The sequence below is a fragment of the Camelus ferus genome, chromosome 32 (assembly GCF_009834535.1).
Source record: "Camelus ferus isolate YT-003-E chromosome 32, BCGSAC_Cfer_1.0, whole genome shotgun sequence".
NCBI lineage: Eukaryota > Metazoa > Chordata > Mammalia > Artiodactyla > Camelidae > Camelus > Camelus ferus.
This window is the reverse complement of record NC_045727.1, coordinates 1408523-1432995: the sequence shown is the minus strand read 5'-3', so window position 1 is coordinate 1432995 and position 24473 is coordinate 1408523. Positions and strand designations below refer to the sequence as shown.

Here is a 24473-nt window from a genome sequence, read left to right as displayed (position 1 = left end):
TTTTTTTATTTAAGTATAGTCAGTTCACAATGTTGTGTCGATTTCTGGTGTACAGCACAATGCTTGATGAATTTACATACAGGAATGTACATGTATCCGTTTTCATATTCCAGTTTTTAAACTGGAAGCGGACTCTTACTTTTTTGTGATCCCTGCACTTTTTTTGTGCTGTGAAGGAGGACGGAGGGCTTACGGCTTGTGGGCGGGGCCGCGATGCTGCGGCCCGGTTTGGGGGCGGGCTCTCTCTGCCGCTGGTCCAATCGCGGCGCGCCGCGCAGCCAGGTCGGCGGCGGATTGGCGGTTGCCATAGCTCCGGGGGTTCGCTTGACAAGTCGGTGGCGGCCGGGACGCGGTGGCCGCGTTTTGTCGTCCCCCGGCTTCCAGGCTGCTAAGACGGGCCCGGTCCTGTCGTGCAGCCCGGCGAGACCACAGGCATGCGCTTGCCGCCGCCGCTCCCTCTGCTGGGGGGGCTCCTCCTTCTGCAGGGCGTCTGGAGGCCGCTGCGGGGGGACCTGGGTGTGTGTGCGCGGCGCGGCTGGGGCCTGCGGGACCTGGGCTGAGGCGGGGAGGGGACGAGGATTTTGAGGCCAGACTGGGGACTGGGGCCTCCTCCGGGAGCTCCGGGAGGCACCGCCAAAGAAAGCCACCACCCTGCGTGGCCGGGACTCTGCAGCTGTTAACTCCTCCCTGTGCCTCTTCCCGCCTAGTGTTCATCCCTCCTGTCATCCGCATGTCCGGCCCTGCGGTCAGCGCGTCCCTGGTCGGAGGCACGGAGAATGTGACCGTTTCCCTGGCCCTGGTGCAGGACAAGATGGGTAAAGAGTCCAGCCTGCCTGTGGGGAGGGAGGAGGGTCGGCCAGGCCTGGGCCGCCCAAGAAGCCTGGCCAGGTGGCATCCCCTGGGTCCCTTACCGCTGCCTCCTGCAAAGTCAGGGTGCCGGGGCCCAGAGGACCGACGGACAGGTTCAGTAAAAGAAAGCTTGAAACCGTACACTTGTCCAACGTCACAGTTTGCAAAGGGTCCAATCGTAGGCTTGGAAAGGGATTCCATCCTAGAAATTCTGACTCAAGAGTGCATCCCCTTAGCTGCTGGGCAATACCGCCTTGCATTCTTATCTTCTCTGCCGTAGGATTATCGCCATTTCCAGATTTTGGAGTGCAGGACAATGAGACAGGAGACTGGAGTTTGACTGTCACCCCCAGTGTGGTAAGGCCAGAGGTAAAAACCTCTTCGGGAGCATCTGTGGAGGCCCAGGCTAGTGTTCCTGCAGGGCTCTCTTGATTGGACAAGACAGAGCTTTCTCAATGCTTAGACCATGAAACTGTGGGCTGTCAGATCTCATAGACACTCATCCAGCCCAGAGGTTCTTAGGGGTCCTCAGGTGAGTTTCAAGTAGTCTTGTGAACCCTCTGAAATTGTGTGTAAAACTGTGTGTGTGTGCACATTTTTTTTCTGATGAGAGGGTTGCCAGCTCCATCAGATTACCAAATAGATCTGTGACTCAAAAAAAGCTTTGTAAACCACTGATTCCCCCACAGCTCTGAGCTTATGTGTAAGAACACTCAAGCCTGGAGAGAGTAAATATTTTCCACTTAATAAGTGTTTTATTGAGTGCCCAGTATGCGCAGAGCATCAACTCTGCAGATAAAGGATGAGAAAGGCAGATTTTGCTTGCACCCTAGGAACTGGGAACTGTTTTCATGGACTTTTTGGTGTGTATTTAATCTTCTGCTGGTAGGATGATAAAGATGCTAAACAAACTGAGTAAACTTATCAGACCTATGTTCAGCTTTCTCTAAGTATCCACAGGTTGCTTGCTTTTATGTTAAAGTGAGGATTAGGAATCAGGGCTTGTGTCTTGCCATAGGTTTACAGGGTAGAACTGAAAAAAATGATGTCATCCTTGTGAACATATCTCCTTTAGTGAAATGAACGGAGGCTGATTGCACTTGCCATTCTGTGTTCTTATAATTATAGACGCTGTTTTGAGTCACTAGAAAAAGTATAGCAATATTTTCCTTGCAGAATTCATTGGAAGTGACAGTGAGGTTGAAGAGGAGTCTGCAGTCCTGTTTCTCTAATGAGACAGATTCCTTCTCTGAGTCCCCGTGTGTTGTCCAAACTCTTGTGGTTTCAGCGGCTCGCAATTCATCCTGTTTAGCTCACCTGCTCATTCAAGTGGAAATTTATGCCAACTCTTCCCTGGCCCATAATGCATCAGGCAAGTAAAGTCTTTGACTATCAAGAGGTTTTCTTTAAATATTAGCTGAAAAAAAAAATAAAATAAACATTATCTGTTTGATTTTAAGTGTAGGCCACGCAACTTGTGTACTTCACTGGTGAGTCCGTCTTGCTTTCCACTTATTTTCCTTTTGTGTAATTTTCTTCATTTAAAAGTTTCCACTTTGTTCTATTTTACTTAAGATTTATTGTATCCATCTGATTGTATCTCTCTGTAAGCCGCCTTAAATCCAGTTTGGGAGAAAGTAAAGTTTATTTCTTTGTGTTGATTCCTATGACTCCATCTTAAAACAAAGCAAAGACTCATGAATGAATTTATAGGAAAACAGATTTTCAGCGAACGCTTTTAACTGCCAGCTTCCTCTCCCAGAGGAATTGCTAAATTATGCTTATGGAAGCACATATTCCCTTAAGAACACATGAATAATAACACACAATTTGCTGTTCTTTACCTTTCAAAAAATTGTATAAATTAGAAATTGTTTCATACAAATACACGTAGGGTCACCTCTTTCTTTTCATATTCTTTTTAATATAATTCTTATATTCTTTTTAATAGCTACATAGTAGTCCATTGTGTGGATATACTGTTATTTAACTAGTCTCTTAGTCTTCCAACTTTTGATACACTGTAGCCAGTGCTACAACAAACAGTCGTGTGCACACGCATCTTTGGACCTGAGAAAGTGGTTTTGTAGTATTCTCCCTTTCACATCGTGGCAGTGTCCTAGGAACAGAAGACGTGCTAATGTTGAGGGAGCTGCTTCGATACGTGCCGCCACCATGTTCCCTGTCCCCTGCAACAACCTCTAACATCTCTCGCCTTTACAGTCACCTAAGATGTAGGGAGAAGTGTCCCTCTTCAGTAGCGGAAGTCTGGCATTTTGAGACTCCCACACTGCCTCTTCCCACATCACATCCCCTAACTGTGGTCCTCCACGCTTTTGGCTTTAGAAGTTTTGGAGGATAAGTTATGATAATACCATTCAGTGGGCTACTCTGCCCTTAGTATATTTGTGTGGAAAGATCTCCAAGATACATTGCTAAGTGCAAAAGGCTGGTGCAGATAGGTGCATATAGCATGAGATAAGAATATATATTTATATTTGCATAAAGAAATTCAGGAGGGCTCTCCGAGAAGCTAACGTTGTGCTACAGGTTGGGGGTGATGTGGGAACAGGAAAGGGCCAAGAGTGAGGGCATTCATTGTGTACCTGTTTTTGAATCCTTTTGATTTTTTTGAACCATGTGACTCTCTTACGTATCGAAAGGTTTGAAGTTTTAAAATTTATTTTAATTTTATTAACATCTTGTTGAGGTTGGGAGGTAATTAGGTGTATCTATTTTATTTTTTAATGGAGGTGCTGCAGATTGAACCCAGGACCTCGTGCATGCTAAACACTGCACTCTACCACCGAGCTGTACCCTCCCTCCCTCCTTGAAGTTTTGTTCTTAGAAGAAAAAGCATTTTCAAATGCTTAAAATTCAAAACAAACCAAAAAAAAATTCAGTGGATGATTAAACAAATGGAGGGACTAATGGTAACTATACTGTTCAAAGCAGTGACTTTTTTTTTCTAATTTGCTTGACTATGTTTAGATAATATTTCAGAATGTCTTTGTACAATTATCCAAACTCAGGAAAATTAGTCTTTGTATATCAGTAATTATGGGATGTCCACTCTGACCCCGTGAAGGTATGAAAAATGTTGCACCCAGTCAGACAGAGATCAGGACAAGAAAAAGGATGGAAGGACAGACAGGAGGTATGTGGCATGCCTAGTGACAACAAGCTAGCAAACGACGTAGGCGACATATAGATAGACACACAAACATCTATCTATAGCACATAGTAAAACCCTACTCCACATGCCTTGCTTATGTTGCACGGGTTTGATTATACGGAGAGTTGGACCCTTACCCTCGGAACGTGGTCTGATGCTTGCACCCTCTTACTCCTGATCCCCCGACGTACTAGGGTTCTACTATATTGTAACATGGAATGTATACTAGTTGTTCTTTAGATGCTTCTGCTGTCTTTGACGTTAACCGTTACATAGAGTTTAAACAAATCATTGCTACATAGTCTTCCAACTATTAGTCTCTGCATCCCGAGTTAGGAGGCTGAAATGTAATATAACAGTCCTTTTCCAGTCAATGCAAAAAATTACTTATTTCTCCCACCCTTGAGCCAGAATCAGGATGTGAAGATTTGGATTTGAGGTTGAGTGTGTAACAAAATTAAATGTGACCTTGTGGTCAGATGGGTTCCAGACAAGTGGTCTGAAGTGTCACTGTGGCTTCAGGTTTTTTTTTTTTTAATATATATATTTTTATTGAAGTATAGTTGGTTTACAATGTTGTCAATTTCTGGTGCACAGCACAATGCTTCAGTCATACATGCATGTATATATATTCGTTTTCATATTCTTTTTCTCCGCAAGTTACTGTAAGATATTGAATAGAGTTCCCTGTGCTATACAGCATGAACTTGTTGTTTATCTATTTTATATATGGTAGTTCGTATCTGCAAATCTCGAACTCCCAATTTATTCCTTCACACTCCCTTCCCGCCCTGGTAACCACAAGCTTGCTCTCCATACCTGAGAGTCACCAAGGCTTCAGTTTTATCTGCTGAAAAAGGTAATGAACTTGAAGGAGTAAATGCTACATCTCAGTCTATGTTATGAAAAGGATTGTCCAGTGTATGGGAAAGTAAAATCAACGCATTGCATTTACCCTAACTTGTGGATCTAAGTGACTTATTTATATCCAAGGCTCTGTGACTTCTTTGGTTTGTAAAACTAATGTATTTTCTTATATTTGGGTATTTGTTGGAGGAGTTGATTCAGACCTCAGAAATGTTTTTTTTTTAACATTTTTTATTGAGTTATAATCATTTTACAATGTTGTGTCAAATTCTCAGGTATGTTTTATGCACAACTCATTTCAGGGATTCCTTGCTGTGGAATATTGGTCATGGGGATCCAAAAGGTAGTGATTCTGCTTTCTTTGAAGGTCAGAAGTGTGGCAGTGCTTTTCCAGCCTGTTCTGCAGCTGATCTTCTCTGTTGTCTGTACTTTGCAGAGAATGTGACTGTTATTCCCAACCAGGTGTATCAGCCGCTCGGTCCCTGTCCTTGCAACTTAACAGCCGGGGCCTGTGACGTTCGCTGCTGCTGCGACCAGGTATGCTCTTCCCGACGGCGGGGCACCCAAGCTGCGGTACCCGGCGTGAGGAGCGCCAGCAGTTTCCCACCAACAGCTTTTGCATGGATGCTCTTTCAGAACTGAGATTGTGTTTCGTGTCACAAGTTGTTTTCACATTGAGTATTTTCTTAGAGTTTATGGATGAAAGAAATGTATCTCTTTGGATAAAATCCTGATTGGGATGATTATCCTGGGAGGAAGGTTTCAGTGTCTACCTTTAAAAATATTATAAGGCAGAAAAATACATTTTTCAATGATTTGTAGTAAATTGATGGAGTTATACAGCCACCACGACCTTCTAATTTTAGAACATTTCCATCATCCCTCCAAAAGGCTCTTGTGTACATTTGCGATCACTGCCATTCCTGCCCCTCATCCTCAGGGCCACTTTTAATCTACTTCGTGTCCCTAAGGATTTGTCTAGTCTGGATATTGCATGTCCGTGGAATCCTACAGTATGTGGCCTTTTCTGTCTGGCTTCTTTCTTTCTTTCTTTGAAGTATAGTCAGTTATAGTGTGTCAATTTCTGGCGTACAGCACAGTGTCCCAGTCATGCGTATACAGACATATATTTGTTTTCATATTCTTTTCCATTAAAGATTACAAGATATTGAATATAGTTCCCTGTACTGTACAAAACAAGTTTGTTTTTATGTATTATTGTTCATCATTTGCAAATCTCAAACTCCCGAATTTATCCTTTCCCACCCGTTGTCTGGCTCCTTTAACTTAGCATCATGCTTTCAAGGGTCGTCTGTGAGGCAGCACATGTCACTCTCCACTCCTTTGTGTGGCTGAACCACATTCCCTCGGACGGATGTCTCACCTCACGCTTATCCATGTATCAGTTGACAGACATTTGGGTTGTTCACTTTGGGGCTATGATGAGTAATGCTTCTGTGAACATCTGTATGCAGGTTTTTGTCTGGATGTGTGTTTCTGTTTCTCTTGGATGTGTTACCAAGGCGTGGAATCGCTCTGTCATACGGTAACTGCGTGTGTGACCTTTTGAGGGACTTTTCCCAGAGTGGCAGTGCCATTTCACATTCCCATCAGCGGTGTATAAGGGTCGCAGTTTTCTGTATCCTCACCAACAGTCGTTGTAATAATCTTGATTCTAGCCATCCAGGTGGGTGTGAGGTGGTACTTCATTCCGATTTTGATTTGTATTTCTCTAGTGGCAAATGACGTTGAACATCTCTCCATGGGCTTATTGGCTGTTTGAATATCTTCTTGGAAGAAATGTCTGTTTAGGCCTTTTGCCCCTTTTCAATTGGGTTTTCTTTTTGTTGTTAAGTGATAAGAGCTCATAATATACTCTGGATGCTAGTTTCTTATCTGAGATATGATTTGCAAAAACCTTCTCCCATTGTATAGTTTGTCCATTTTTCCTGTTGGTGTCCTTTGAAGCCTCAAAGGTTTTTAATCTGATGAAGTCCAGTTGATCCATTTTTTTTTCTTTTGTTGCTTGCGCTTCTGGTGTCAAATCAAATAAACCGTTGCGCAATGCCAGGTCCAAAACACATTTTTAATCCCTGTTTTAGGTCAAAGGGGAATAAGATGCAAAAGAGACACATGTCCCGGGACCCCAGTCACTCCCACGTTTGGATGAGTGCCGTTAAGGCACGGTTTTACAAAACAGAAAAGGAAAGCGTAGGGTCTTCATTTATACTGTGATTCCCACACTAACAGTTACATTTATAATAACAGTTATATTTAGTTTCAAACACTTTTAAATGGAGGTGCTGGGGATTGAACCCAAGACCTCGTGCATGCTAAGCATGTGCTCTACCACTGAGCTGTACCCTCCCCCTTATATTTCATTTCAAAAGTACAGCCGATCATATGTCTATTCAGGTATCAACAGAAATGTCAAGTGGTATTGTCTCCTTTCTTGCAGGCTGCATCACTGTGCCCTGTTTCTAACTTCCTTAGTGTTTGTTATATATGGTGTATATATTCATATATATGTATAGGCACCAACTACTGGCATGTTTAGGATCCTGAATCGGTGACATCTTCAGATAGCTGCAACTTACCACTTTAGAAAGGAGCAATTCTTAATTTGAATTGCCCTTGTTTATAATAATAGATCATTTGTTCTTCTATCTTCAGTAAACAAGGGATTTAAGACATACTTAGCGTTTAGCTCTCTCGGTCCTTTGTGAAACAAGGACGAATGCAGATGAATAAATGAAAGCGTGAATAAAGCGACTTCTTGATGATGTTAGTTGGGTTGTGTTATAGTAACAGTCAGGGCTTCAGGGATTCTTGTGGAATAGGGACTGTTTTGCCCTCACTCTAAATGCCCCTAGGTTTCTCTGGCCTAGGGATTTTAATGATGATGACAATTAAAAAGGGAAGTTTCTCAGTTTTATTCTCCATTTGGAGTCCCTTCCATATTATCTTTTCTTCTCTTCACGTTGTTTTTTTGTGGGTGTGTCTTATGTCCCCCAGTCAAGTTGTGATTCCCCTGAAGGTTTGAAGTTCCTGACTTGGAGGCTCATAAGGGAGCTGACGACATTCTAGCCGAGTTTACCTTCTGTGAGCACAGAGCTCTCCTAGCCCGGGTGGAGGTCGTGCTTGTCCCTCACCGCCTGGGTGGTGACCTGCCGGCCTCAAAGAGCGTGTTCGTCACACAGGCCAGGACATCCTGACGGCGGGCACAGGGAGCTTGAGTCTTGCCCCTGCAGCTTTACATTTTCTTTCCAGGAGTGCTCATCAAATTTAACAGCACTGTTCAGGGACTCCTGTTTCCCCGGCGTTTTTGGAGGAGACGTCAATCCTCCCTTTGATCAGCTCTGCTCCGTTCAGACGGCGCATGGAGTCCCCGACTGGTTTCCGTTCCTGTGCGTGCAGCTGGACAACTCGCCCTTCCTGGGGCTCTTCTACCTCGGATCCATGTGAGTCAGCCGCTGCCCTGCCCTGGCGACAGCCCGGCCTCCAGTGTCATCTAGGCGCAGGGCCTTAGCATGGGGGCCTATCTTTCTCAGAATCTCCCTAGAGGCTCCATGCCTCAATTCCTCTGTGCTAGATTCAGTGCTAGATTTCAGTTAGTAAGTTTATTTTGTGTTAAGTATTTGAAAGAGTGGGGCCTCACTGAAAAGAAACTGATTGATACCACAAATAGTTAATAGTGATGATCTGGGTAGTGAGGGGGTGAGTAGTGGGCTCATGGGGGAACATTAGCTTTTTTCTGTCTTTTACGTTTCTGTATTGTTGAAATTTTACAACAGTTTTATTATTATTATTATTATTAAAGTAAAATTCATATACTATAACATTAACCATTAACCACGTTCAAGTGTATAGTTCAGTGGCATTTAGTACAAATTTTTTTTTGTAATAATTAAAAAAGTAAGGGTGGAGGGTATATGTAGCTCAAGTTGTAGAGCGCATGCTTAACGTGAGTGAAGTCCTGGGTTCAATCCCCAGTACCTCCTCTAAAAATAAATAAATAAACCTAATTACCTCCCCCCCAACAAACAAAGTAAAAAAATTAAAAGAAGAATTATTTTTAGCACACAATAGCTGAAAGGATTAGTGATGGTTTTTCTCCCGGATTTGCAGTTCCTCTGGGCAACGCGCTTCCCCTGAAGTGTATTTGCATGCTGACCTAAAAGACTTTTCAGACTTTGGTTACAAACAGGGAGACCCAGTTATGACTGCAGAGAAGGAGTATTTTACTATCCCGCAGGTAATAATTTCAGTTCTGGTATGCTAGAGCCTTTCCTCGTTTTTCTTATCTTCTTGTTAATTTAACTCATATTGCTCAAAAAAAAAAAAATCTCTTCCTAAGTTATTATTTTTCTCCTGTGGACTTTCCAGGCACTCAACTGTTTATGGTCTCAGTATTTCTTTTTTCTTTCTCTTTTTCATGGTCACTCTTAAATTAATCTGTCCTTGCTAACTCTCAGAGTGAACTTACTAAATAAAACTAAAAGACTTTCTAGCAGTCTCCATGGATATGACTGATCTTTCTTCACTTCTATTAGTTGAATAGCCAATTTCTAATAAGCTATAAATATTTAATGTAATACTGCAGGATTTTGAAAAATATTTGGACTCTAGAGTTTTATGTGAAATCTTTATTTTTTTTTTAAGTTCAAAATTATGAGGAAAACATACTTATGGGAAGGAAACATGGGAGGCTAAACCATTTCTCTTTACTACCCACACAAATCCATTTTTATGCTTTTACAAAGACCTGGCTGTAATGAGGGAGAGAAAAATGAAGTTGAATATAATCATGTTTCTGCAAAGTAAATGATGCAGGGCAGGGACCGTTCTTTAGCGACCGTACTGAACTGTGACTCCTCAGCCAGTGGCTTCCAGACAGATTAGCAAGTCAACGAGTCATTTTACTCAAGTTGCTCCGCTAGTCAACGCGCTGGCGGTCGTGGGAGCTAACCTGGCAGCAGCAGCATGCTGCAGGCTGAGCACTTACAAGACACTGATCTCTTTTTTGTGATTAGAAAGCTGGTCATAAATCTGTGTTGGGATTTCCCCCGACCCTCAGGTGTCCCTGGCTGGGCGGTGCCTGCGGAACGCCCCCGTGGCTTTCCTGCAGAATTTTGACGTTTGGTGCGTCACTGAGCTGGATGCATACCAGGAACAAGATGGTGCTGCCAACGCGAAGGTCAAGAATGGTGCGGTAGGAGGTACGTTCCATTCATTTGAAAGAAGAACACAGACCTGTGTGTTGAGGTAAACTCTGATCTCACAAGAGTAGAAACCACTTCTCCTGGGTCAGCACAGAATTGTATTTCAGCTGCCGATTGAGGAAGGTGTTTTCTTTGGAAGAAGTTCACTTCTACGAGACAGCATGTTGCATATCTCTGCTTTTTAAAAAAAATTTAGGGTCAAATTCATGTAACATAAAATTAGCCATCTTAAAAGGTACAGCCCAGTGGCATTTAGTACACGCACAGTGTTGTACAGCCATCAGTTCTGTCTACTTCTAAAGCATTCTCATCACCCCCAAAGGGAGACCCTGCACCCGTTAAACGTCTCCCCTTGCTCCCTTCACCCTGACCCCTGGCAGCCACTCTATGGACTGGCCAGCTCTGGACCCGTCACATAAATGGGATCACACGATGCATGGTCTTTTGTGACTGGCTTCTTTCACTCAGCATCGTGTTTTTGAGGTTCATCCACACTGTAGCGTGGATCAGAGCCTCATTCCTTTTTACATCCAGATAGTATTCCATCGTATAAATACACCGCACTTTGTTGTCTGTTCATTAGTTGGTGGACATTTGGGTTTTCTCCAGCTTTGAGGGTCTTGTGAACAGTGCTGCTGTGAACGCTCGTGTACAGGTGTCTGTGTGGACACATGTAATTTCTCTTGGGTGGATGCCTGGCAGTGGAATTGCCGAGTCATACAGTAATTTAACTTTTGGAGGAATGGCCAAGCTGTTTTCTAAAGCAACTGCACCATTTTACATCCCCACCAGCTGTGTGCTGCCTGTTGGTTCTTACGTGAAAATGACTCTCTGAGTTATCACTGACTTTTGAGAGTCTCTTCCCCAGCTCTACTTAGATGGTGAGAATAGTTCGGTTCCCATTTGGTGGTGTTGGGGAGACAGGGAGAGTTCAGTACTCGGCATACGGGGCAGGCACAGTTACCATATTTGCGTGGTAAGCTTTCATGTGTGTGGGTAAACATGATCACGCTCATCCAATGAAGGTCACTTATGTCCCTTTTCAGGCATAGTTACACCAAAAGTTATCTATGAGGAAGCAACCGACCTGGACAAGTTCATCACCAACACAGGTATTACAATGTTACACTTTTATATCATCTCTATGAGGATATATGTCATTTCTTACAAGTAATACATAGTCCCAGAGTAAAATTCATTTTTATTAAGAATTTTACGAAGTTCACAACTGTTTGGAGGATATCCCACTGGCATTTTGTTCCCTGTTCCGTCTTGCCTTACTTTGGAGTAACACCTGTGACCTCGAGCCAGACCCTCCTGGATTCTCATCCCCAGGGTCTACGGACCTTTTCTGACATGTTTTTCAGATAAAGAATTCTCTGGGACCCTGCATTTTCACTTCTTGCTTGCTTTTCTTTTCTTTTCTTTTCTTTTTTTGATCATTAAACTTTGTGATTGTAATGTGGCCAAACAAAGTACACAGAGTTCAGCCAATCTTCCAAGCACGTGCTCCGCATCGGGCTATGAGTCGGGCACCAGGGGTGCAGAAATAAAACACCAGACCTCACCCAGGGTATTGGGATGGAACAGAGGAGGCAGCTAATGACAACGTGGCCGGAGGACTGGGGAAGGCCTCCCGAGGAAGCCACAACCCTGCTGTGTTAGGAGCTGGGTAGGCAGGGCGGGGGTGGAGCCTGGGGGGAGGGCACCCAGGCGGAGAGAACCCCCAATAACAGCCTGGAGTCCGAAGAGGGTCTTTAATTTACGAAAGTATCCTTTTATTTGCAGAAACACTTTTGAGCCGTGGACCAGCCCCCAGGAACGTGAATGTGGAAGAACATTATATTTTCAGATGGAATAATAATACAATCAGTGAAATAAACGTCAGAATTATTAGGGCAGAAGTTAATGCCCAGCAGAAAGGTAACTTTGTAGAGGCAGCGAGAATGCTTTCAGTTTTTAAGTATTTTTTTCCTCTTTTCATGATTCTCATAATTATAGCATGTAAACTAATTCAGACTGGTTTTTTTCTTTGTATTTATGATCTAATCAAAACCTTTTTTTTTTTGCACGTCAAAATGCAATTAATAAGGTAAAGAAAATAACACTGGGGGATAATTACTTTTCCCAATGAAATGCTGACATATTTTTATTTTATTTCTAGGAATCATGACACAGAGATTTACAGTGAAATTTTTAAGCTATAACAGTGGTAATGAAAAGGAATCATCTGGAAATCCAGGTGAGGTAGCACATGCGTCAGTCGCCGGCCTTACAAACATATTTTAGTTCAACAACCCCATGCTGTAATGGGGATTATCTAAATAACTCTCCAATTTTAGTTTGTGACGCTGTCCTTTCCTTTTGTGATACTGTGTTCTTTTTCTGATAACAACTTAGTTTTTTGTTTTTTTTTTTACATACAGTGTTGTATATTGTAAGAAGTTGTTGTAAACCGGAAACATTCTTTAGCTACTGGTCTTTTGAAGAGAGAAGGCATTTCAAGTGTCAGTAAAGTTAGCTTTTTAAGAACGCCAAGCACAGGGAACCATATTCAGTATCTTGTAGTAACCTACAGTGAAAAAATATGAAAACGAGTACACGTATGTTCCTATGTGACTGATGTATTGTGCTGTACACCAGAAATCGACATAACATTGTAAACTGACTATCCTTCAACTAAAAAATAAAGAGATAAATAAGAAATAAACTCCAGATGATGGATTCCTAACCCAGAATCCGTGGAGAGACTCCCCGAGGACTGTGAGCGCCCAGTCATGTCGTGCATTTTGTATTTATGTGCAAATACATCTCCCCCCAGTTTGCCGTGTCCTTGCTTGTTTCTTCCCTTCACCGCTGCCTCCGCAGGGCCTAGAGCAGTCCACGGACCGCAGTGTCCACTGTGCTGGCCACCAGCCCCCTGCAGCTGCTGGGCGCTTGAAATGTGGCCAGTGTCATATGTGGAAAATGATATTTTGGATATATTGAGTCGAATAAAATATGTCACTCAAATTTATTTCAGTTATTTCCTTTTCTCTTTTTTTAATGAGGCTACTAGAAAAAATTTTTTTTTAATTTAAAAAAATTCTAAAAATATGTATTATTCTAAAATCAAATATGAGGTTTGCATTATATTTCTGTTGGTCAGCACTGGCTTAGACCATAGGAGGCGTTCAGTAAATATTTGTTGGCTAAACCTATCACTGTTTCTTAAAAAATTTCCCCCTCCTTTTACTATTCTTTTTTTTTTTCTTGAGATGTAGTTGATTTGCAATGTTAGTTTCAGGTGTACAGGAAAGCAATTCAGATATACATATACACACATATATTTTCAGATCCTTTTCCACTATATTTCATTACAAGAAATTGAATATAGTTCCCTGTGCTGTACAGTAGGTCCTTGTTTCCTTTTACTGTTCTTCATCAGGCAGTAATTAATCATGAAGGAGCAACCTTTTTACTTTTAAATAACTTTTTGTGTGATCTTCAATGTTTATATATACTGACTTAATCATACATGATTCATTTTATATATATTTTATTTTTGTTATTATCATCCTTTTACCATTTTTCTAAACTGAAGCACAGTTAATTTACAACGTTGTGTTAGTTTCCCGTGTACGGCACAGTGACTCAGTTATACACGCATGTGTCTGTTCGGAGCCCTGCCCTTCGCGGGAGTCTCTGCTCAGGACGGCGTGGAGGAGACTGCGCTTTCAAGAGCGATGACTGGAAAGGGCCCTGGGAGGGGGACGGAGCAGGACTAACCTGGCGGGAGGCAGGCGTGAGCAGGAAGCAGACCCTGGCAGGGTGGGACCAGCCCCCACAGGGGAGCCCCCTGACCCGGTCAGGAATGGTGGGACCTAACGCTGGGAACACAGACACCATGTGCAAACCTCGATTGTGCCCCGGTGTGTAAAAACAGCTCCAAAACCCATTTTTGAGGGGGAGTGTAGGAGGAAACAGGAGTGTGACCAGGATATGATATGACTATAAAGGATTACTGTTAATTTTCTTAGGAGAAACATTGGCATCCTGGTTATGTAGGGGAATAGCTTTAATATTGGGAGATGTATGATGGAGCTTTTCGAAGTGTCCTGACGTCTACAGCTTATGTTCAAACCGCCCCGCCCCTCCCCCGAAATATATATGCTTATATCATACAGATAAGACAAATACGGCTGACTGTTACAGTTGCTGATTTTAGGTGGTGGCTGTACTGAGGTTCACGGTATTACTTTAAACTTCTCTGTACTTGGGAACTTTTTCATATTAAAAAGGAGAAAACAATAAGCTGGATTAATAGATGGATGGGAATAGGACATAAAGCAGACCTTGGGGTTGAACCGCGTTACTGGAGAAGGGTTCCACTGGGAGGCTACTTTGGTTTCAGCTTCCCTTTCGAGCCCCTGTGATAAGCGGTGTGAATCACTCAGCAGGTCTTCATGAACCAGCCTGCCTGGCAGCTACTGTTCTCCGGGGAGAGAGGTCCAAGACCGGCTCCTGCCTGCTCGTCATTTTTCAGATTTCACTTAAAAAGCGTACTAAAAAAAGAAAATCACACGGACATCTTTGTTTTAAAAACAAACCAAAATGAAATGAATGAAGGTGATGTCCTTCTGTCAAGGGTATTCTGCAAAAGCCTTGCTGTGCACTTCCTTTCATTGTGGATTCCTCCTGTATAGTAATTGATGAGCTAGAACAGGACCTGCGGCTGCGTTAGAACAACTTCCGAAGGAAAGACGCTCACTCTCCTGGGTCACGTTTGTCTAGGTTACCAGCTTGGCAAGCCCGTTCGCGCTCTGAGCACCAACCAGACGAGTAACGCCACGACTTTACACCTTTGGCAATCAGGTAAGCTGGTTTAGTGGTATGATTAACTCTCCAGTGAACTAAAATTGTAACTATTACTGTATTTTGAATCCGACAAAGTCACTGATTATTTTAAAGCCCAATTTGTTTATTTAGCCTCGGGGTGGTGGTTTTCCATGCCTCTACAGCTTTCTTCCTTCCTTCCATTTCTTCCTTCCTTCCTTCCTCCATCCCTCCCTCTTTCTTTCTTTCTTTCTTTCTTTCTTTCTTTCTTTCTTTCTTTCTTTCTTTCTTTCTTTCTTTCCTTTCTTTTCTTCTTTCCTTCCTTTCCTCTCCCTCTCTCTTTCTCTTTCTGTCTTTTCCTTCCTTCCTTCCTTTCTTTTTTGGTAAAAAATATTAACATTGCTTGCACTTGTAGTGCTGGTTATTAGGTAGGAGAGATTTAAGTGTGAAATAGGCTCGAGAGCCCACTGTCACTGTGGTCATGGATTAGCCTAAGGTGGTGCTAATCAGAGACAGAATAGTTTCATTCCAAACTATGGAAAAAAATCTCTGGCTCATTGGTAATTACCCACATCTGCCAGAAGGCATTAACTTTCCTGTTTAGAGTAAACCGTTGATCCCTGTCCAGGTATTTTGAAACAGAAGGATGCCTTTGTTCAGCTTTCAAAGGATTAGAGTAATGATGACCTCCGTTCTCAAAAGCTGGACACTTTATTTCTGTTCATTATTTTCTGTTTTTCAAGAAAAAACTTTGAAGCAAATCTTTTATTTTGCAAAAATAGTAAGAGGATAATCTCTTTATTTTATAGCTGGAAGGGGTCTGTGTACATCAGCAACTTTCAAACCCGTTTTATTTGGAGAAAATGCACTATCTGGGTGCCTTTTAGAAGTTGCAATGAATGAAAACTGTGCTCAGCTCAGGTGAGTGTCTCATTTATCTGCATTTTGAGTGGCTTGCTTAAATTTAATTCATCCATGAATACTAAAGAGAACATGGATGTGAAAAATTACATTCTGAATAAAAACTTAATGTAAAAGTCATAGTAACGAATACAAACTTCCAATATAATTTAGAGTTGATTCAAACATCAGTGTAAGTGATAACAGACTTTCCAGGGACTAAAACTGTTTTCATCCATATTTATGCTAAAGATTTCTCTGTGAAGTTTGTTCACATTGTTGAAACCCCATGCTCCTAGAATTAGAAAAAGGCTGGAGCAAAGTATAATTGGTGATTAACATTTAAAGAATTCTCAAGCCCTGTTACATGATGTATAAAGAATTTTCCACTTTATTGTCTGGGTGGCGTTTGGAAAATTTATGGATATACATTCTTTTTTTTTTAATGGAGGTGAAATTCATACAACATAATCATTTTAAAGTGAACAGTTCAGTGGCATTTAGTACATTCATAATGCTGTGCAACCACACCTCTATCTAGTTCCAAAACATTTTCATCTCTGCAAAATGAAACCTGTACCTTTTAGCAGTCACTCCCTAGTCCTTCCTCCCCTCAGCTCTGGCAGCAATCAGTCTGCCTCTGTCTCTATGGACTTACCTTTTCTGAATATTTCATATAAATGGAATCATACACATTGTGACTTTTTATGTCTGGCATAAAATCTATCTTTTTAAGTCTGACTTTTTATGTTTCACTCAACATCCTATTTCTGTGGTTCCTCCACTTCCGTAGCCTGTGTCAATACTTGATTCTTTTTCATGGCTGAATCGTATTCCATTGTATGGTTAGACTACATTTTGTTTCACCATTCGTTAGTTATGGACATTTGGGGTGTTTCCACCTTTTGGCTATTGTGGATAGTGCTATGAACATTCGGGTATCGGTTTTTGTTTGAACACCTGTTTTTTGTTTTTTTTTAACAACAGAACAAATCCACACTTTTATTTATTTTAATAAGTTTAAATCCTTGAGGGGTACAGCATTACCCAGATTCTGTGTCCAATAGCCTTAGCAGGGAGCTTGCTTTGGAATTTGGCACGAACTTTGCCACTGTTTCCATGAGCATGAATTACCTTTCCCCAGATTACCACGGTTTTGGTCAGTTTTCCACCAGGAGTTACTGTGTTGTTCTTTGCTTTGTACACATAAACACATCTCTTGCCTAGATAGAATTCAGTTTCATCTCGAGCATAAACACCTTCAATTTTAAGAAGAGCTGTGTGCCCCTTCTGGTTGCAGAGACCCCTCCTATAGCCGGCAAAAATGGCCATGGACCACAGCCTTTCAGAAGTACTTATTGTTTTAGAAGCCCTGTTCCCAGCAGGCCTCCACAGTCTCCCAGGCGGCTGAAAGAGTGAACACCTGATTTCTCTTTGGGGCAAAAATATAGGAATAGAATTGTTGGATTATGTGGTAGTTCCTTTTTTAATTTTTTGAGGAACCGCCGTATTGTTTTCCCACAGTGGCTGCACCATCTTACATTCCCACCAACAACGTAAAAAGGGGTCCAGTTTCTCCACATCCTCACCAACCTTGTTGTTTTCCATGTTTCTGGATAATAGCCATCCTAGTAGCTGTGAAGTGGTGTCTCCTTGTGGTTTTGATCCCATGCATTTGTACACCCATTTCATCTGTAACATATCTAAGTGGCTTAGTTCTTTGGGGAGCAGGGAAAAGATAGGGGAGACTTGAGAAGGGAAGAAGAACTTTGGGTACAGGTTACCCACAGCAGCCCCTGATCGCAGGGTGCAACGCCCGAGTCCACAGTCAGAGTCTCTCCCTTATGGCTCATAAGATTTGTACCCTCCAGTGACGTTACTGGAAAGGAGAGATGCTAAGTTCCAATTCTTAATATCCACTCAATTTTATAGCTCAACGTTCTGGCTAAATATTTAGGTTCCTTTTATTGTTGGATCCCTCTGGCCCCTGAATTAATCCTGGTAACCTGATGTGTGATCTGCCCACCTCCCAAGTTTTGTGACACTCAAAGGAGCCTGTAAACCACATGGTACCAACATAAGTTACTAATGTTTTATGTCTGAAGTGAAAGATTGCTTCTGTATGTCCTCCCCTAGCTGCAAAGATCCATCCAAGGAACGCCATCCAAGACTCCCAGCCAGTTCCCCTGGCAGATTTTTGTTTAGGAATCCAGCACACACAACCTGGACACTCTCTGAAAGGACTTCAGGGTGAGACTTGCTGGCCACGAACTGAGAAATGTCTTACTCTCTTGCAGGGAGAATGCTGTTGAACTCCTTGATTCATTAATACCAGCAACTCATGTTGCAATGAGAGGCAACTCCGATTACAATGATCTCAGTGATGGCTGGCTTGAAATAATACGTAAGTGAAAGCTGCATGTGTGTGAAATGTTTACTTCAGTTGCTATGACTACACAGTGTCAGCTGCGGGCTAGGCGTTAGAGCCCGACCTGACCCGACAGGTCATCTTTTCCTGCTGTGGCCCAACTGACATTTGTTTAGTGGTTAGCTCTCCAGGCAGGAGGCTCTTCACATCTTTTACCTCTTATTCATGACATCTTTTTTTGTTTGTTTGTTTTTTAAGAGGAAATCTACAGGAATTTCAAACTGCCCGGTTGTTTTATAAGCTAATGGTCTTTGGCAAAGGACGTCTAGACGAGGTTTGAGGATTTTCAGTGCTTGTCAGTTTGCGTGGATGTTTCTGATGGCCAGGAATACAGACAACTGAGAACTGGCTTTGTAATTTACAAAAGCAGTCTTGTGAATGGGGAGGGAAATAAGGTGATAGAAAGCTCTCTGCTAGGTGAAAGGAGCCGGGCCCAGAGGACTGCACGCTGTATGATTCCGTGTGTGAAACGGCCACCTGGCTGGGGTGGCTGGAAGGAAATGAGGGTCTCTTTTTGGGGTGATGAAAAATGTTCTAAAATTGAACCTGGTGCTGGTAGCACAACTCTGAAAATGATTAAAAACAGTTGAATTGTATACTTAAATAGACAAATTATATGGTATATCTCAGTAAAGCTGTTAAAAAGGAAAGAAGGAAATTAAGGTGCAGCCTATCTAATGAAGCAGGGTCACCAAGGCCAGACAGAAGGACTTGACAGTCCAGTGCCTTTGGTCACAGGCGACCGGTGTTTGCTGTCAGCCTTGGGTTCCCAGGGGGATGGTGTGGGAGGAGGAGGGGATAGACCACATGTGGCACGTGGAGCAGACGTGAACCGGACTTAGCCACGACAGCCCCGCTCTCACCTCCGAATCTAAAATGTCCGTCTGGTCACTGAGCTCCAGCTCCTTCGGGTTGTCTGAAGTCACAGTTAGTTGTGGCAGAGCTAACTGACCCAGGGTTCCCGTCTCCTTCCTCTCTTCCCAGCTAGGAAGTCAGGTGACATCTTTCTGATTTCTTGGGGAGTCTTGAGTGTGTAAATCACCGAACAGAAGGAAAGCTTCTCCTATTGCTCTCATTACTGGCCTTGCCTTTTGGGGCCTGAAAGAACTAACTGACTGTGCAGCGTCTGCTTTGCCAAGTCCCCTCCTGTCCCTGCAGCTGCTACTGCGGCCCTTGCCTCTGCCTGGCTGGTGGGGGAGCAGCTCCCTGCATCCTGTCCTCACCCTTTCCACGCCCTCCGAGGTCACCTCAGCTCATTAGGCTGGAGTTTGCACAACGGACCATCCAGACATGTGCCTGCACTTGATTGGGGTCTGGCTCATTACGACCCCCTCTCCCCTGCCCCCTGGGTGGCCTGGGATCACTTTATCTGTCTGTGTGCTCAGGTGCCCCTGACCACTCTCTGACTCAGGCAGGGGGTCCTGCTGGCTACGGTGTGCCAGTCCAGCCTCTGCTCAAGTCACTAGGCCCAGAGTTAGATCCTCATTTGGAAACAGAACCCAGAGGTCAGGGTTTGTCAACCCCTGGGCTTTGCCACCCAGGCCAGCTAGGTGGGCTGTGGAAGTGCCTGCAGGGTGGAGGGGAGGGGTCAGTAAAGCACCTGAGAAGTGAAAAGTCTGGGGAATTTCAAGGTAGAGAACCTGAGTTGCTTTGGTGAAAAGTCAGAGGTGATAGCATTTTGTTGCCTTTGAGGTGGAAGCTGTTAGCTTCTACTTCATGTCTAAGCTGAAAGTCGACCTCCATCCTGGTTAATAAACAGAAGAGAAGTGATGTTGAACACGTGTATCAAGGAGGAAGAAACTGGACATCACGAAGAAGCAGTGTTGCTGACCTTCAAACCCCCCGAAGTTCAGGGTTTGCAGATACACACCACTATACATAAAACAGATAAACAGCAAGGTCCTACCGTATACAAACAGATAAACAGCAAGGTCCTACCGTACAGCACAGGGAACTATATTCAATACCTTGTAACAGCCTATATTGAAAAAGAATATGAAAAGGAATATATATGTGTGTGTGTAACTGAATCACTGTGCTGTACACCAGAAACTAACGCAACATTGTAAATCGACTATGCTTCAATTTAAAAAAAAAAATCCCTGGGGAGGGAGGGTATAGCTCAGGGGTAGAGCACATGCTTGGCATCCACAGGGTTCTGGGTTCAATCCCCAGTACCTCCATTTAAACAAACAAACAAACACACAAACCTAATTATTACCCCCTCCTTTAAAAAAAGCTTAAAGAAAAAAAAAAATCCCCGAAGGAACAAAGAAATCGCCTCCGGAGTTCACCACAGAACTTGCCATCCGTGTCCTGTAATCGACCTTCCTGTTTCTTCCCCTTAAGTGCCAGTTTTCAAGATGAATGAAAATTCGTCTCTTACTCAGTTTTATTCTCTGCCATTTGTATTCCTGCTATGACAACACATCAGGAAATTGCTTTTGAACGATTTAATCCATATTAACTGGCGTTGCTAGTATGGATTTTAAATGCCTTACACAGCTCTTATTAGAAGTGGCCGCATGGATAAGTCTCACGGCATTGTACTGCCGTTAAACAGTGCTTCTGTTAAAAACCTGGGTGGATTTCAGTGAGGAGCTTGGGAACTGAATCATAATTTATGGTTTTATTATGTGGGTCGGTGATTTTTAAAGTTCCAGTGATTGACTCCACTTGCAAGGAGACGTTTTGAACACCAGGGATGATGCAGTTCTGGAGTGACAGGCAGTAGAGCCTGTTAGAGACGAAAGCCTGGTGAAGGTGCTTCCTGTCTAATCATATTTCCCACTTTGGGGGGCGTCATGGCATTGTAAGAAAACTATTACTAAATTATTCTTTCCAAAATGCACAACTTAACATTTCCCCAGGTGCAGATGCCCCTGATACAGGTGCAGACTCACCCAACAGCAGCGCGAATGGCGTCTGCCTGGACGTCCCTGCTCAGCTGAGCGTCCGCATCCTCTTCTCGGATGCTGGCGCCGTGGAGGGGATTACTCAGCAGGAGATACTTGGCGTAGAGACAAGGTATGATCACATCTTGGATGAACATAGTTTAAAGACAGTCAGTAAAGGAGGGGGAGGGAATAGCTCAGAGGTACAGCGCGTGCTTAGTATGTACGAGGTCGTGGCTTCAATCCCCAGTACCTCCATTAAAAAAGTAAAAAAAAAAAAAAAAAAAAAAAAAACCTTAAAAATAAAGAGAATCAGTAAAGTTGAGGGCCCTCCATAGAATGGGGGAATGCTAATTTAGAATCTGAGTGGTTTATTTCCAAATTGCAATGATTAGCAATATGATTACATGTCTAAATGGAGTACATGTAAACTATGTAATGGAAACTCATTTTCACTCCCAAGTATTTATAAAGCTACGTACAAGGTATTTTAGGAGCACAAAGAAGAGTAGGGGGCTGCGTAGTGCAGAGCATACTATGAAATTATGGATATAATTGGCATACCTCTCAGGGAATATTGTGCAGTGGTTGGAGATTCTGGCAGCAGAGAGGAGGGTTCAAATCATGGCTCTTGTGCTGTGAGCTGTGTGACCCTGGGCAGTTCCTTACTCCCTTCTCAACTGCAGTTTCCTCATCTGTGAAATGGTGACAATACCTTTTATGTGTCAGACCTCTATCAGTCTGAAGTGACAGGATTTCCACTTTATACTGTTGGTTCAAGTTATGGAAAGTCCACACACAGCAAGTTCATGGTTCATGGCTCCCACGTGGCCAAGGGTCTTTCCCTCTTTATCTCTTTGTGTATGTGGTTTTTTTTCTTTATTTTTTCCCTCTCATTTTCCCTGTTATTTCTTGACTCTTCTTTCCTTTGGGTGGGCTTCATTCTTAGGTAGGTTTTCCTCAACTACCTCAAGAGGTGGTAAAGATGAACATCAGCAATTCCAGACTTATGTCCATTTAGCAAGTCCAGTGGAGTCCCCACCTTTCTCAGAAATGATATGGGAAGACTTCTGTTGGCTCAGTTCCCATCATGTGCTGCCTTCTGAGCCAATCACTGTGGCCAGGGCAGTAGACAGCTCTGATTGGCTGGGCGCAGGTGATGGGCCCACCCGCTAGGTTCAGGTGGGTCCCTTTGGTCCAACTGAGAGTGGGGAGGGGTAGTTCCCCCAGGGGAAATTGGGTAATTGCAGTTACTAGAAGAAAGGCAAAGGGATGCTGGGTGGGCAGAAATAACATGGAAAGCCCTCAAAAATCATTACCTGCTGTTGTTACTTTTGTGTGTGTGTGTGTGTGTGGGGGTAGGTTTATTTATTTATTATTTTTTATTTAATGGAGTTACTGAGGATCAAATTCATGACCTCAGGCACGCTAAGCATGCACTCTACCACTAAGCTACCCCCTTCCGCATGCTGTTCTTTTTATTATTATTATATTGTTTGAGATAAACAAGTGATAAAACAAATGAGCTTTAGAAACACCTATATAAAATGAGATGATGGGGCAGAAGAGACGAAACAGAATTGGCAAAATGCTGGTAATTGCTGTAGCCCGTGATGGGTCCATGAGGGACCATTACACAGCTTTCTCTGTGTGTGCATTTGAAAATTGGCGTAATACAAAGGCGGGGCGGGAGAAAACACCGGTAGAACGGGAAACCTCTCTAAGAGAACCCCAGCTCGTACTGTTGCTGTGGCAGTCATCTGATGTTCTTAACAGACTGGAAGTGAGCAGTGGATGTGTATTGCCTGCGTGACCTTTCCCTCCCAGGTTCTCCTCCGTGAACTGGCCGTTCCAGTGTGGGCTGACGTGTGAGGATGGGGCCGGCTTTTTCCCGCTCAGTGCATCGGTCCAGTTTATTAAGATTCCTGCACAGCTACCCCGTCCACGTACAAGGTAACCCAGTTGCTGACCTAACTGAGATAATTAGGAAGCAAAAATACAGTCAAAAAATAAGAAGTGTATTTCTTCAACCAGGTGTTGGTGCTTCTCATCAAAAGCACGCTTTGCTGTAGAAATTGTAATCTTCTAAAATGTTTTGTAGATTCCAGATCAATTTTACAGAGTACGACTGTAACAGAAATGAGGTGTGCTGGCCGCAACTTCTGTATCCACTGACCCAGGATTATCAAGGTAGAGTAAAGCACGTTCCTGGAGTGGTTACCGTTGTATTATGGCAACTAAAAAACTTTTTTCAGAAGCGTAAATGTCACAGAAAACTTAAAACATACAGAAAAGTTTTAAAAAAACAAAGATTTATTGATCAGGTTGCCACTTAGAAATGATCACTATTTATGTTTTGGCTTATTTCTTCTACCTAAATAATTACCCAAAAAGTTAAGAAATAAGAACGTTGCTTAATTCGACATTGTCTTGCAGGGGAGCCTTACCCTCAGTGCGTGGCCAAGGGCTTCCTGTTGCTGACCTTCTTCGTGTTAGCTGTGGTCCTCAGTAACCCCTGCACCAGAACACGCAAAGCTCGGAATTCAGCTACCATCTGACTTCTTAAGAGATCATCACCTTTTACTTCAGGGACTTATTGTCCTCCTGTGTGCCTCTCTGTAAAATCTTAATAAATGAAATGTTTTATTTTTATAGAAAATTTCACTAAGTGCTCTGCAAATTTAATCCACGTGTGTAGCTGTCCAGACATTCAAAGCATCGCAGAATGGGCCTCCTCACCCCTGCACCAGCCTAAGCAAAATGCCTGAAAGGGTCAACCGAGTAAATAAATGTTATTAGGAACTTCAACTTATCAGAAATTATTAAAGCCATAGGAGTTTTGGTCCAAATGGGATTCACATGATAGATAGTCACTCTTTTGATTTTTTAAAAAATATATTTCTGTTGAATTAATGAATTTCCGCTATTCCAAAGAAAGGATTAAAAATGCATGAAAGCCTTAAAAAGTGTAGTGAATGAAAGGTATTGCCTGCCTTGTCAGTAAACATAGGATGCTGTGGGCATCAGTCATCAGCCACTACCACTACCCTCGACAGTGAACCACGGGGAACTCAGGATGGAGACCAGCAGGCTGCCTGCTGCCGCCAAGCCCTCTGCCACCGCCCCTCAGAGGTGAGGGGACTCAGGATGGAAAAGCACAGGACACGGGCCCTGATTACCAAGGTGCAGATCAGAGGAGTGATTTCAGTGGGCCCAGACCTTTGCATCTTCCCATACACAGAGAAGTGCTAAATTTCCAAGCTTGGAATATCTGGTTTTCTTTAATTAACAGTAATCTTTTGATGTTGTGACTCCCTGTTCTT

The 24473-nt window shown here is 43.0% G+C and overlaps 2 protein-coding genes across 3 annotated transcripts; one reads left to right on the top strand and one right to left on the bottom strand.

Annotated features, from left to right (window-relative positions):
• Positions 1–314: 314 nt before the first annotated feature.
• Positions 315–23814, top strand: TCTN2 (tectonic family member 2). 2 transcript variants are annotated; one of them, XM_014553764.2, is made up of 18 exons: positions 315–516; positions 708–815; positions 1130–1218; positions 2026–2221; positions 5328–5428; positions 8162–8352; positions 9020–9146; positions 9969–10110; positions 11160–11225; positions 11902–12036; positions 12278–12355; positions 14887–14967; positions 15738–15849; positions 18126–18232; positions 21127–21283; positions 22978–23103; positions 23252–23340; positions 23587–23814. In XM_014553764.2, exons 1-18 carry the CDS (start codon positions 435–437, stop codon positions 23706–23708), a joined length of 2109 nt encoding a protein of 702 aa, XP_014409250.1. In that variant the 5' UTR covers positions 315–434; the 3' UTR covers positions 23709–23814. The 2 variants fall into 2 exon arrangements, with proteins under 2 accessions (XP_014409250.1, XP_006178282.1); XM_006178220.3 differs by having other exon boundaries at positions 316–516; positions 1130–1206.
• On the bottom strand, positions 16811–17681 carry LOC116660965 (60S ribosomal protein L35a-like). Its single transcript, XM_032471715.1, has 2 exons — positions 17613–17681; positions 16811–17235 (listed from the first exon to the last, which is right to left on the bottom strand). Exons 1-2 carry the CDS (start codon positions 17679–17681, stop codon positions 16849–16851), a joined length of 456 nt encoding a protein of 151 aa, XP_032327606.1. The 3' UTR covers positions 16811–16848.
• Positions 23815–24473: the final 659 nt, after the last annotated feature.

What these genes read in the sequence shown, in the direction of transcription:
- TCTN2 (XM_014553764.2), top strand. Translation starts at nt 435, where the DNA reads ATGCGCTTGCCGCCGCCGCTCCCTCTGCTGGGGGGGCTCCTCCTTCTG. An exon ending in CCTGGCCCATAATGCATCAG is followed by an intron (nt 2,222 to 5,327) that starts GCAAGTAAAGTC and finishes TGTACTTTGCAG; the next exon opens with AGAATGTGACTGTTATTCCC. An exon ending in TGGCTGGCTTGAAATAATAC is followed by an intron (nt 18,233 to 21,126) that starts GTAAGTGAAAGC and finishes ACATTTCCCCAG; the next exon opens with GTGCAGATGCCCCTGATACA.
- LOC116660965 (XM_032471715.1), bottom strand. Translation starts at nt 17,681, where the DNA reads ATGAGCCATAAGGGAGAGACTCTGACTGTGGACTCGGGCGTTGCACCC. An exon ending in GCGATCAGGGGCTGCTGTGG is followed by an intron (nt 17,236 to 17,612) that starts GTAACCTGTACC and finishes TCACTCTTTCAG; the next exon opens with CCGCCTGGGAGACTGTGGAG.